Here is a 14,680-nt window from a genome sequence, read left to right on the forward strand (position 1 = left end):
TTAATGTTTAACATTTCTCAACAGTGGCCATGTCTCAACCTTTTGACATGGCAAATATGTTTTTATGTCATTTGTTGCAACTTAAGTTCTTTTTTTGTTCTTATGGCAAATCAAACTATTTTCAAACCATGACAAAAAATGCAATATGTTGCAATAAAATTTCCATGGTAAAAAATACCTTTTCATATAAGATGTGTCCTTAATTTTTGCATGGTATTGAAAGTTGCCACAACAAAAAATATTGGTATTATAAGGTCGATGCCAATTACACAAAAAGAAGGTACAATACACATGGCAATTTCTTAATACTTTGGTCTATGGGTAATGGAAATATAGGATAAAACATGTACACTTTTAATAACACGTGGCAATTTGGTTTGATGACACATTTTTGTATTTTGGTTCGATGATGCATGCAATTTTAGGGCATGTCCACATCCAAAATGTTACTATATTTGCCATGTCTCACATACATTTTTCTATGGAATAGAACCCTATAGTTGCTATATGTTAGAATAACATTTTTCCTTATTTTTTGCCATGTGCAAAATGAAACTGTTCGCAGATTCATATGGCACTATAAAGCAATTTTTGCCAAGGCAAAAAAAGTCCATGGCAATTTTTTAGTACTTGACCAGGGAAATTTTTGTAATTGACCACGACATATTTTAATACCCGACCATGGAAAAATTATGAACCATGGCAAATTTAGTTCATGGATCATGACAAATTTAGTAATTCACCATTGCAAATTTAGTTTATGGATCATGGAAAATTTGGTAATTGACCATTGCATATTTTAGTAATTGACCATGGTAATTTTTTTATGAACCATGGAAAATTTAGTTCATGGATCATGACAAATTTTAGTAATTCACCATTGCAAATTTAGTTTATGGATCATGGAAAATTTAATAATTTACCATGGCATATTTTAGTAATTTACCATGGTATTTTTTATATTATGAACCATGGAAAATTTAGTTCATGGATCATGGCAAACTTTAATAATTCACTATGGCAAATTTAGTTTTTGGATCATGGAAAATTTAGTAATTGACCATGGAAAATTTAGTTTATTAACTATGCCAAATATAGTTTCATGTATCATGGCAGATTTTAGTTTATTGCTCATGGCAAATTTATTCTTCTCACGCCAATATACACTTTTTCTAAACCATGGCAATTTAGCCGATCCATTCTTATTTGAGAATCATGGAAATTATTTGTATGTAGGATGGTGATTTTACATCAATATTGGCATCATGGAAAAAATGACACTAAGTTTTGCAATCATGGCAAACTTTTTCACACATTTTTTGGATGTCATGTCCTTTTTCATAACCATCACGGCAAGCATCGGGTGTGCATCCTGACAAATTTACACCACTTTTGTCCACCATGACAAACTTTATAGATTAGGGTTTAGGACCATGGCAAATTTCTTTCTTTTTGCAACATGTCTTGCTCATCCCACAGACGTACACCTTTTCCATTCCACAACTGTAAAAGTTCTTCAACTAATGGCCTTAGGTACATATCAATGTCGTTGCCGGGTTACTTAGTGCCTTAGATGAGCACTGACATCATCATGGACTTCCGCTTCATGCACAGCCAATGAGGAAGGTTATATATACATAGAGTCACGAGCCAGGTGCTATGATTGCTTCTCTGCTCCCCAAAAGGATTAATGCCATCCGTGGTTAAACCAAACCATATGTTCCTTGCGTCACCTACAAAGTCCCCCCACTTTCTCTCGATTTTTCTCCACTGTGACCCGTCAACGGGTGCTCTCAACTTCCCGTCTTTCTTACGGTCCTCTTTGTGCCATCGCATCCACTTGGCATGCTCTTTGTTTCTGAATAGACGTTTCAACTGTGGTATTATAGGAGCATACCACATCACCTTGGAAGAAACCCTCTTCCTGGGGTGCTCGCCGTCAACATCACCAGGGTTATCTCGTCTGATCTTATACCACAATGCACCGCATACCGGGCATGCATTCAAATCCCCATACACACCGCGGTTGAGGATGCAATCATTATGGTAAGCATGTATCTTCTGCACCTCCAATCCTAGAGGGAATACAACCTTCTTTGCCCTGTATGTACTGTCAGGCAATTCATTATCCTTTGGAAGCTTCTTCTTCAATATTTTCAGTAGCTTCTCAAATCCATTGTCAGATACACCTTTGCTTGCCTTCCGTTTCAGCAATTCCAGTGTGGTACCGAGCTTTGTGTTGCCATCTTCGCAATTGGGGTACAACCCTTTTTTGTGATCCTCTAACATGCGATCAAACTTCAACTTCTCCTTTTCACTTTTGCATTGTCTCTTTTTATCAACAATGACCCGGCGAAGATCATCATTGGGTACATTGTCTGGTTCCGCTTGATCTTCAGCTTACCCCATTGCAGCATCACCGTATTCAGGGGGCACATAGTTGTCATTATCCTCTTCTTCTCCATTGTCTTCCATCATAACCCCTCTTTCTCCGTGCTTGGTCCAAACATCAAGCAGGTGGATGTGAAGGGTTTTCCGGTTAGAGTAAGACTTTGTATTCTCACAAATAGGGCATGGACAACCTATAAAACCATTATGCTTGTTTACCCCAGCCACTTCGAGAAAATAATACACGCTGTTGGTGTCAAAACCGGCGGATCTCGGGTAGGGGGTCGCGAACTGTGCGTCTAGGCGGATGGTAACAGGAGACAAGGGACACAATGTTTTACCCAGGTTCGGGCCCTCTTGATGGAGGTAAAACCCTACGTCCTGCTTGATTGATATTGATGATGTGGGTATTACAAGAGTAGATCTACCACGAGATCAAGGAGGCTAAACCCTAGAAGCTAGCCTATGGTATGATTGTTGTTCGTCCTACGGACTAAAGCCATCCGGTTTATATAGACACCGGAGAGGGCTAGGGTTACACAGAGTCGGTTACAATGGTAGGAGATCTACATATCCGTATCGCCAAGCTTGCCTTCCACGCCAAGGAAAGTCCCATCCGGACACGGGACGAAGTCTTCAATCTTGTATCTTCATAGTCTTGGAGTCCGGCCGATGATGATAGTTCGGCTGTCCGGACACCCCCTAGTCCGGGACTCCCTCAGTAGCCCCTGAACCAGGCTTCAATGATGACGAGTCCGGCGCGTATATTGTCTTTGGCGTTTGCAAGGCGGGTTCTCCTCCGTATTCCATGTGTTTACCGAACAGTGTCCGGTTTCCTCATAAATGTTTCTCTCCTTGGCTTCTACGTCCAATAATGGCCCTCTTCCACGTGTCGTATGAATGCTAAAAGCCAGGGTATTTTTACATTTCACCCCCTAGCTGCGCGAATAAGCTGCCTATAAGAGAGGCGAGGATCCAGATCCGAATCACACCATCCTCCTTCCGCAAGTTCTCATCGAAGCGCATCCGACAAAAATCCATTCCAACATGGACAGTCGACGCGGCTCCTCCTCTCGCGCTCCCAGTCCTCAGCCAGGAGATTGGAGGAGATGTTCGGTCCTGCATAGCGAGTTAGTGACGCTCCAAGCAGAGGGATATCTTCCCCCAACCTTTATGGTTCCAGTTCGAGCCGGACTGGCCACCTACAAGGGCGGGAAGCAGGCGGAGAGCGTCCCCAATCCCACGAAAGTAGAGCGGGTATGCTTCGTCCCCTACCTAATAAGGGGACTCGGATTTCCCATACATCCGTTTCTCCGGGGGCTCCTGGAGTTCTATGGACTCCAACTTCACCACCTCACACCTGCCTCCATCTTGCACATCGCGGGCTTTGTAGCTCTTTGCGAGCTGTTCTTGGGCATCGAGCCCCATTTTGCGCTGTGGAAGAGATTGTTTTGCCTCGTACCCCGTTCTCACGAGGGGTCGATATATCAAGTGGGCGGAGCCGAAATATGGCACATCGCCGGGATCGGATATCTATCCGGAACCCCGAAGAAGGCATCCGAAGACTGGCCTTCGGAATGGTTCTATATGGAAGACGCCCCGCTGCCGGATCCAGTTCGGATCGGCCTCCTGGAGTTTAGCAACGTTCCTATGAGAAAACGCCTGAGTTGGCGCCCCGGAGCCCTCGACGGGAGGATGATAGGAGCGTCCAATATCTGATGGGCCGAATAAGGTTACTGGCCCATTCCGGACTGACCATGATTGGAGTCATGTCCACATGCATTATGCGAGGGGTGCAGCCGCTCCAATATAGGGGCCACCCCCTGTGGGATTTCAACGGGGAGAATGACGCCACCCGTCATGGCCGCAAGGGGCCGGGATCGGCCGCCGATCTGGTGAAGATCCTGTCCGTCTTGTACAAGGGGGAGAGGGAGGACTTCGTCCGCATGAGTCCATTGAATGGATTCTCCATGAATAACCCTCGGAGCTGGGTAAGCGGACGTTTATGTATCCGATCCGTGCTTTCAAAGATAAGTGTCTTACTTTATGATTTCGACGTAGGAACTGCGCCGGGATGTGGAGGGCATAGAAAGCCCGACTCCACAACCCGAGGATCTGGGAAGATCCCTTGACCCGGACTCCGGAGAGGATCCGGACATAATGGTGGAACTGATTGACGGGGTGTTCCACCAGCTCAGCATAGATAATGCTCTAGTCGCCATTACGGCTGACTACCCCGGTTTATCTCCGGCTTCCCAGGTGGACCGAAGTCCTGACAACATTACTTTTTTAATGCTTATTTCTGACCACCGTGTACCAACGGTGCTTCGCAGGAGGTGCCTTTACGGTGGGAAGCCGAGCCCGCAGCGACTGTCCAACCAGCGTCAGTGCGGCCCAGCAGGCGGAAGAGGAGTGCGGCGCGAATCAAAACATCGCCGCAAAGGTATGGCGGACCATTATCTTTAAGGGAAAGACTCCTGGGGGGTATATTAATGCTCATGATTCTTCCAGGAGAAAGAACGCTCGCCGGACTATGCCCGGGGAGGTTGCCAACCAGGCCTCCGCCAGCCAGGCTCCAACACCTGGTCCGGAGGGGGAGGCGAGTGCAAGGCGTGAGACGGATGCTCCTCCAACGGAGGATGCCGACAGGTTGTCCACCACCAGGTCTGAGGTGGAGAGCGCCATGAATCACAGGCGCCGTCGGATAGTTCTTCGTGACGCGTGTTTCTCTCCCGAGGCGTTGAATGCCTTTAATGCGGGAGACGCGCACCTCCGTGCTGCTCAAGATGGTTTAACCAGAGCCACGGAGCAGTATGTGAAAGACATATGGGTGGGGAATTTTAATAGCTATATATGCCAGTAGCCCCCGAGACTTAAAGTAGTTAAACTAACTGATTTAAGGATCATTTGTTATGCAGGATCTTACGGAGAAGAATACCCACCTATCCCAGGAGCTTCAAGAATGCAAGGCCCAACTTGAGGCCGCACTAGCCGCCTCCGGGGGAGCCACGGAGACCCCCTCTGGTAATACATATTTCGAAAAGTGAAGTAGTTTATGAAGTGCGGCGTGTGCATTTAGTCTGACAATAATATTGCAGAGGGTGCCGGACTAGATCCGGACAAGCAACATCTGCTGCGCCAGCTGAAGGCCGGCGAGAAGGTGCTTATGAGGGTGCAGCAGGAGAGGAACAAACTCCAAGATGCCAACACCCAGCTAGGCGAAAAACTAAAAGGTGTTCGGGTCCAGCTGTCTAACTCCGTAAAGGAGAATCAGCGGCTTCGTCGCGGCATTTATAGTAAGTGCTTGAGCAAACTCTTTTGAAAAGAAGAGTTCGGCGAGGAAGTCGATTGACAGAAATGTGTCTGTAGGTGTGCTCACGGGTCGTCCGACGGAGGAAATGCCTGGTTCCACGGGTGACCTTCTTCCCGAGCTGCTGCAACTGCACGAACATGTCCGGCAAGTGATGAGCGGCGTCGTTCAGGCCTTATGGCCTTCCGTCTCCCTACCCGAGGGTCTTGGAGGGCTTGCTAAGAAGCTTCAGGGAGTACGGCAGCGCTTCCGTTTGTGGAAGATATCGGCCTGCCGGCAAGGCGCCAGGGAGGCCTGGGCCATGGTGAAGACGCGGTACCCGAAGGCTAATCCAAACCACATGGCCGAGGTCGGACCTGTGGGGCCCGATGGGAAGGAGATCCCCGTGAGCCTGATGTACGGCCAAGTGGAGTTCGCCGCGAAATATTCCCAACGGGACTGTAAACTAGACAGCCTGTTAGATGGGATTGAAGAGGAGTACAATCAGTCAGTTTGATGATGTAATTTAAAATGACATGTAACCGGATTGTAGATCATTTGTCTTTGCGGACCTTTTCGCTTCAACCTCGGGACCCAACAGTCCGGAGTGTGTCCGAATACCCTCACGGTTATACAAAAACCGGGGCATGCATGGAGACCAGGCGTAGGGGTCATAAGTGCTTTACCAGACAAGTGCCCAACTAGCTATGTTATATTACATGGTTAGTAAGAAACATCTTCCAGGGAGAATAGTTCCGTTAGGGGTTCCTTTCCCTAGGAGGCATGCCCTAAAGTGCATGTCCGGACTGCGAAAAGAGCAGAAAAAGCATCTGGGGGGCAGATAAATAAATAAGTAATAAATCATCATTCAAGTCACCGACCGAATATTCCCTTAAGAACGCTAGCCTTCGGCTTCACCCAGTCTGAGGTACACATCCAGCTGACCCGGCAGTAACAATCGCAGAGGTGCTCCCTTTACCTCCTAGCCGAACAATCGGGAACGTAGGGGTAAGCACAGGAGCCACGCAACCCAGCTTGGCCAAAACTTAAGTCATATCGATGCATATAATGGTGAGTAAAAGGTACATGTGGAAGTATGACACATGTGTTGGGCATTAAACCCGCATAAATAAGCTTTTGTTAAAGAAGCCCCCAGGTATAACGAGTGCGAGTATCACATCGAGTGTGTGCGAACAATGCACAGATCAGCCCTCGAAGGCTTTTACTGGAAGAGGGAGGAAAAAGGAGGGAAACAAAAGACATCAAAAAATTTGAAAGGTGGACGGAGGAAGGAGACGAACTCTGAGTCCGGCGCTTAGGCGTAGAATCTTCGGAGACGGGCTGCGTTCCATGGGTTCGGCTCGAGTCGGTTGTTAGATGCGTTGCGTAGACGGTATGCACCGCTGGTAAGGACTTGGCCGATGATGAAGGGACCTTCCTATTTGGGCTTAAGTTTGTCCTTTTTCTTGTCCGGCAGGCATAGAACTAGCTCGCCAACATTGTAAGTTTTGGCCCGTACTTCCCTGCTTTGATATCTTCGAGCCTGCTGCTGATAGAATGCGGAACGGGATTTTCCCACGTCGCGCTCCTCCTCTAAGGCGTCCAAACTGTCCTGCCGATCCAACTCGGCTTCTCTTTCTTCGTACATGCGCACGCGAGGTGAGTCATGAATTATATCGCAGGGCAAAACTGCCTCTGCGCCGTATACCATAAAAAATGGTGTGAATCCGGTAGTGCGGTTTGGCGTGGTCCGCAGCCCCTAGAGTACGGAGTCGAGCTCCTCTACCCAGTGCGTGTTAGATTCCGTGAGGGATCGCACTAATCTGGGTTTAATGCCGCTCATGATTAGACCGTTTGCTCGTTCGACTTGACCGTTAGTTTGAGGGTGATAGAGTGAAGCGTAGTCGAGCTTGATGCCCATGTTTTTGCACCAGAGTTTAACCTCGTCGGCCGTGAAATTCATGCCGTTATCAGTGATGATGTTGTGGGGGACGCCAAAACGGTGTACTACCCCGGATATGAAGTCTATCACAAGTCCGGATTCGGCCGTTTTAACCGGCTTGGCCTCTATCCATTTGGTGAATTTGTCCACCATGAACAATAAGTATTTTTGCTTGTGGGTTCCCCCTTTAAGGGGTCCAACCATGTCAAGCCCCCACACCGCGAACGGCCAAGTGATGGGTATAGTTTTGAGGGCGGTGGGTGGCATGTGGCTTTGATTAGCAAAGAGCTGGCAATCGACGCATAGTTGGACTAGGTCCTGAGCATCTGCCCGGGCTGCCGGCCAATAAAATCCTGTACGGAAGGCCTTGCCTACAAGGGCCCGGGCTGTGGCGTGGTGCCCGCCGAGTCCGGCGTGAATTTCAGCCAGGAGATTTCGCCCTTCCTCTTCAGAGATACACCTTTGAAGGACTCCGGTTGTGCTTTTCTTATAAAGTTCTCCCTCATGGACCTTGTAGGCTTTAGATCGCCGAACTATGCAGCGGGCCTCATTTTGGTCTTCGGGAAGTTCCTGCCTAATTAAGTAGGCTAGGAATGGTTCCGTCCACGGGGCAATTACTGCCATTATTTCATGGGCTGAAGGTGTTATTTCATTGGCTGAGCCACCGATTGTGTCAGAATGTTCCGTGTTGGATGGTGCGGTTGTTTCCGGGTTGTTATTTCCGGACTCCTCTTCCCATAATACGGATGGCTTAAAGAGCCGCTCCAGGAAGATGTTTGGAGGGACGGCGTCGCATTTTGCGCCGATGCGTGCCAACACGTCTGCTGCCTGGTTATTATCCCGGGCTACATGGTGGAATTCGAGTCCTTCGAACCGAGCTGACATTTTTAGGACAGTGTTACGGTAGGCTGCCATTTTTGGATCCTTGGCATCAAAGTCTCCATTTACTTGGGATATTGCGAGGTTTGAATCCCCGCGCACCTCTAGGCGTTGAATACCCATGGAGATTGCCATCCGAAGACCATGTAGAAGGGCCTCGTATTCGGCTGCGTTGTTGGAGTCCGTGTACATATTTGAAGTACGTATTGGACTGTGTCTCCGGTTGGGGACGTCAAGACGACGCCAGCCCCCAAGCCAGCCAACATTTTGGAGCCGTCGAAATGCATGATCCAATTGGAGTAATGAATGCCGTTGCGGCCTGGTCTTTCTTCCCCATCTTGATTTGATGGTATCCAGAGTATGCGTCGAGGAAGCACAATGAATCGTGCCCTGCGGTAGCATCGATGATTTGGTCGATGCGGGGGAGGGGAAAGGATCCTTTGGGCAGGCCTTGATAAGGTCTTTGAAATCGACACAAAGGCGCCAGGATTTGTCCTTTTTTGATACCATTACCAGGTTTGCTGGCCAGTCTGGATGTTTTATGTCTCTGATGAATCCGGCTTCTAAGAGTTTGGCTAGCTCCTCTCCCATTGCCTGTCTTTTGGGTTCGGAAAATCGCCGAAGAGCCTGTTTGACTGGCTTGAATCCTTTTAGGATATTTAGGCTGTGTTCTGCCAGCCTGCGTGGGATTCGTGGCATGTCTGAAGGGTGCCAGGCAAAAATGTCCCAATTTTCCAGAAGGAATTCTCATAGTGCGGCTTCTACATCAGGGTTTAATTGTGCCCCAATGGAGGCCGTCTTTGTGGGGTCCGTTGGATGGACCTGGAATTTGACTATTTTGTCTGCTGGTTTAAAAGAGGTGGACTTAGACCTCTTATCGAGTATCACATCGTCCCTATCCACCGTGGAGCGCAGCGTAGTGAGTTCCTCTGCCGCTAGGGCTTCAGATAGTGCCTCTAGGGCTAGTGCGACTGTCTTATTTTCAGCGCGGAGTGCTATATCTGGATCACTGACAAGAGTGATGATTCCATTGGGCTCGGGCATTTTAAGCTTCATGTACCCGTAATGGGGTATAGCTTGGAAAATTGTGAATGCCTCTCGCCCTAACAAGGCGTGATATCCGCTGCCGAATGGGGCCACTTGAAACGTGACTTCCTCGGACGTGTAATTGTCTGGTGGGCCAAACACTACATCTAGTGTGATTTTTCCTGTGCAGCGTACTTCCCGACTAGGGATTATTCCTCTAAAGGTCCTGCTGCTTCGCTCAATGCGGCTCCAGTCAATTTCCATTTTCTGGAGGGTTTCCTCGTAGATGAGGTTTAATCCACTGCCGCCATCCATGAGTACCTTGGTGAGACGAAAGCCGTCCACTATCGGACTGAGGACCAATGCGGCTGGTGCTCGGGCTGTTCGGAATTTAGGTTCGTCGCTGGCATTGAAGGTGATAGCCGTGTCGCTCCATGGATTTGCTGTCGCTACTTGGTAGACTTCGGCGAGGCTGCGGATTGTTCGTTTCCGCATATTATTTGATGCGAAAGTCTCGAAGACTGTTAATACCGTACTGGTACTGTTGGGCTGGTTACCCGGGGCTAGAAAACCTTCGCCACTTTTGGCCACCTGCCGTAGTATCCAACATGCTCGAAGGCTATGTGTTGGAGTGGCGCCTTCTGTATTATGGATTTTACAGGGTCCGTTGAGCCATCCCTCCAGTACGGTTCCGTGCCCTTTAGGGGTTTTTTGCTTTTTGGTTTTTAACCCAGGTGCTTGAGTATGACGCACCCTTTTATTTCGAACTCGGGTTGTGTTCAGGGCCGGATTGTCCCAAAACCTGGTTTCGGTTTTCCAGGCACTCTCCATCGCACAGTATTTTTGTACTATGGTCACTAGGTCGGCGAAGCGTGTAACTTCGCGACGACTTATGGCGTTCATGATTCCCTTGTCCGTGCAATTGTTGTAGAAAATTGAGATTGCGCTTTCCTCACGGCAGTCCTTTATCCTGTCCATAACCAAGAGGAATCTGGCCCAGTAATGATGTACTGTTTCATCGGGCTCTTGCCGTATTCGAGATAGATCGCTTATGTTTGGGTGGGCGGGCGGAATTAAATTCGGAACGCTGCCCAATCTGAGGCTCAAAGGCCGAGAAGTTTCCGGATTTGGAAGCTTGGATTGTTGGATGTTATCCAACGGATCTGGTCCGATGCCTGACTTTAGGTTCAGTACTTGATTGACGTCCGTCCCTCCGCGGGAATCCGACATGGAGGGATCGAGAATCCGGACATAACTGGTTTTTAACATAGAAGAAGAGTCGCCGCGTTGTTCCTCTACCACAACAACGTGGTGGGTAGCCTGGGGAGAGTTAATTTCTCTCAGATCGGTTTTAAGCCCAATCTGATCGTGGTCTGTAGCGACTCCCAGGGCGGCGATACGATCCAAGAGCTCATTTACAGAGGAGAGCTCCGTCGGATCTAGCTGCTCGGTGAATTCTGAGTTGACGTGAAGATCACTTTTGATGACCTGAGAGGTCATTGTTGGAGCGGTGGCCGAACTGGCGGTCATAAGAAAATCGCCCAGCCGGATAGTTTGGCCGGTGGCCAAAGCTCCCTTGACGACGGCGCCGTCTTTAAAGACGGGAAAAGGCATCCCTCCTGTTTGCGACAGCACAGAGGAACTCTCAATGAAAGCACCAATGTCGGTGTCAAAACCGACGGATCTCGGGTAGGGGGTCCCGAACTGTGCGTCTAGGCGGATGGTAACAGGAGACAAGGGACACAATGTTTTACCCAGGTTTGGGCCCTCTTGATGGAGGTAAAATCCTACGTCCTGCTTGATTGATATTGATGATGTGGGTATTACAAGAGTAGATCTACCGCGAGATCAAGGAGGCTAAACCCTAGAAGCTGGCCTATGGTATGATTGTTGTTCATCCTACGGACTAAAGCCATCCGATTTATATAGACACGGAGAGGGCTAGGGTTACACAGAGTCGGTTACAATGGTAGGAGATCTACATATCCGTATCGCCAAGCTTGCCTTCTACGCCAAGGAAAGTCCCATCCGGACACGGGACGAAGTCCTCAATCTTGTATCTTCATAGTCTTGGAGTCCGGCCGACGATGATAGTTCGGCTGTCCGGACACCCCCTAGTCTGGGACTCCCTCACACGCCCTTAATGTACTCGGAGGTGTGTCTGTCACCGTACATCCAGGTTCATCTGCATGCATTAAATATAATTAAGTGTGGCAAAAACCATTACAGAACATCATGAATAGAGAAGTGACTAAATTAAAAGAAGTTCATCATCACATTAAAACCAAATTAATAGAACATCATTTTTTTCTTTTAGAGAGAAGATAAGAACAAGAGGCTCACCAAGGTGGTGCCGGCGACGAGATCGGCGCGGGTGATCGACGGTGGTGAGGACGGGGACGAGATAGGACGGACCGCCAAACTTACACAAATCTTGAGGAAAATAGAGTTTGGACAAGGAGCTTCGATCGAAGAAAGCTTAAGTGTGGCTCGGGCATTTCATCGAACACCTCATGTGCATAGGAGGTGAGCTAGAGCACCACAAAGCTCTCCCACGTCCGGCCAAAAAAATTGAGTAGTGCACTGCTCTGCTCGCGTGCATGCGGTATATATAGGCCTCTCTTTAGTCCCGGTTTGTGTTTAAAACCGGGACTAAAGGACCACATTTGGTCCCGGTTCCAGACACAAACCGGGACTAAAGGTTGTGGGTCAGGAGCGAGGCTCATTGGTCCCGGTTCGTGTCTGGAACCGGGACCAAAGGGGTCAGATGAACCGGAATCAATGGCCCCCGAGGCCCGACCGCCCCCCTGGCCTCACGAACCGGGACTAATGCGCCCATTGGTCCCGGTTCATAGGAGAACCGGGATTAATACCCTCTTCAGACCTGGACCAAAGCCCTGTTTTTTTACTAGTGCAAGTTCTCCGACTAGAAGCACACTCAGTCGCAAACAAGGCATCAGTGATGAATCCATGCTAGTAGAGCTATGCTCTTCTACATCATGCATGTGTGGTTCTAGCTATGGTTGTCAATGTGTGGGAGTAAATGAACTGACCGCGTCCATGTGTGAGAGCATGCATTCAGTGGGACTAAAGGACCACATTCGGTCCGGTTCCAGACACAAACCAGGACTATTCATGTGTGAGAGCATGCATTCAGTTCAATACTCAACCGCAGATCCCCAAATCACTGGAGCCTGCGTCCATTGGCCGGCACTTAAAACAAAATTAATGCACCGGTTTGTCGTTTCAAGTTTCGCTGGAGCATCAAGAAAAATACACTGGTACTCCGAACACCACGGTCACCCTCTTCTCCCCGGTCATGGAGTACATCGTGCCCAGGACGATTTTTTTAACGAACAAACCAAGAAGATATGTGCCTCGAGTATCCGAGTACTGTGATGCACACGCAACATGCCTCGATACATCTATCATCTATGCTCATGCTGTGATGCACACGCAACATGCAAGCGGCAAGCTGTATATATAGGATGCGTCCACCGATCGCGTAGTCTACGGCAAGCAGAAGCGCTCCATGACCATGGGCAACCTCGTGCTCTTGCTCGTCGTACTCGCGGCCGCCCTATCACCGGTCGCCCGCTGCACCACCGATCGCGACGTCGGTTTCCAGCTCAAGCTCACCCACGTCGACGGGCGCGCTGCGCCTGCGTACACCAAGCTGCAGCTCCTCACCCGCGCCGTCGTCCGGAGCAGGGCCCGCGTGGCCGCGCTGAGCGCCGTCGCAGCGGCGGTGGACCCGATCACGGCCGCGCGGATCCTGGTGAGGGCCAGCCAGGGCGAGTACCTGGTGGACCTGGCGGTGGGCACGCCGCCGGTGGAGTACACGGCCATCGTGGACACCGGCAGTGACCTCGTCTGGACGCAGTGCGCGCCGTGCATGCTCTGCTCAGACCAGCCCACGCCCTTCTTCCAGCCCAACCGGTCCGCCACGTATCGCCTCGTGCCGTGCGGCTCGCCGCGCTGCGCCGCGCTCTCCTACCCGGCGTGCTTCCACGGGGTCTGCGTCTACCAGTACTACTACGGCGACTATGCCTCCAGCGCCGGCGTCCTGGCCCAGGAGGCATTCACGTTCGGCGCCGCCAACTCGACCAAGGTCAGGGTGCCCGGCGTCGCCTTCGGGTGCGGCAACGTCAACGCGGGCTACCTCGCCAACAGCTCCGGCATGGTCGGCCTCGGCCGTGGCCCGCTGTCGCTGGTCAGACAGCTCGGCCCTTCCAGGTTCTCCTACTGCCTCACCTCCTTCCTCACGCCGGCGCCCAGCCGGCTCTCCTTCGGCGCCATGGCCTCCCTCGACAGCACCAACACCAGCGACGGCGCGCCGGTGCAGTCCACGCCGTTCGTCCTCAACCCGGCGCTGCCGTCCATGTACTTCCTGTCCCTCCAGGGCATCAGCCTGGGGGACACACGCTTGCGCGTCGACCCGCTCGCGTTCGCCATCAACGACGACGGCACGGGCGGCTGCATGATCGACTCTGGCACGTCCATCACGTACCTGTACCAGGACGCGTACGAGGCCCTCCGCCGTGAGGTGCTGTCCGTCGTCCCGCTGCGGTCGGTGAACGACACGGCCATCGGCCTCGACACCTGCTTCCCGTGGCCGCCCCCGCCCAGCGTGACGGTGACCATGCCGGACCTCGTGCTCCACTTCAACCGCGCCAACATGACGGTGCCGCCGGAAAACTACATGCTGATCGACAGCGCCACGGGGTTCCTGTGCCTAGCCATGGTGCCGTCGGGCGACGGCACCATCATCGGCAACTACCAGCAGCAGAATCTGCACGTGCTCTACGACATCGCCAACAGCCTCTTGTCCTTCGTTCCGGCGCCTTGCAACATTGCCTAGATCGCTCGGTTTAATATAGATCGGCAAATGTACGTTCAGTATTTCGAGTTGGCAAACATACATCTTTATTAATAAGATTAGCAAACATGCCCATTGTTACCACAAGAAAAATATCACTTCTTTCCGCTCTAGTCTATAGTGGCCGTGGTGTTCATCTGATCACAATGCGTTCGAACATAAATGCATGATCAATCTAAAAGCGATGAGCTCAACATATACACATCACACATGTCACTAAGTTGCACTAGCGCAAATGAATGTTTAAAACTTCAAAAATTATAATCTCATGGAGCTA

The 14,680-nt window shown here is 50.2% G+C and overlaps 1 protein-coding gene across 1 annotated transcript; it reads left to right on the forward strand.

Moving 5' to 3' along the window:
- Nucleotides 1-13,062: 13,062 nt before the first annotated feature.
- On the forward strand, nucleotides 13,063-14,441 carry LOC119305888 (aspartic proteinase nepenthesin-1-like). The gene has a single exon (XM_037582286.1). It carries the CDS (start codon nucleotides 13,063-13,065, stop codon nucleotides 14,383-14,385), a length of 1,323 nt encoding a protein of 440 aa, XP_037438183.1. The 3' UTR covers nucleotides 14,386-14,441.
- The last annotated feature ends 239 nt before the right edge of the window (nucleotides 14,442-14,680 follow it).

Source organism: Triticum dicoccoides, chromosome 5B, assembly GCF_002162155.2.
Source record: "Triticum dicoccoides isolate Atlit2015 ecotype Zavitan chromosome 5B, WEW_v2.0, whole genome shotgun sequence".
NCBI classification, from domain to species: Eukaryota; Viridiplantae; Streptophyta; class Magnoliopsida; order Poales; family Poaceae; genus Triticum; species Triticum dicoccoides.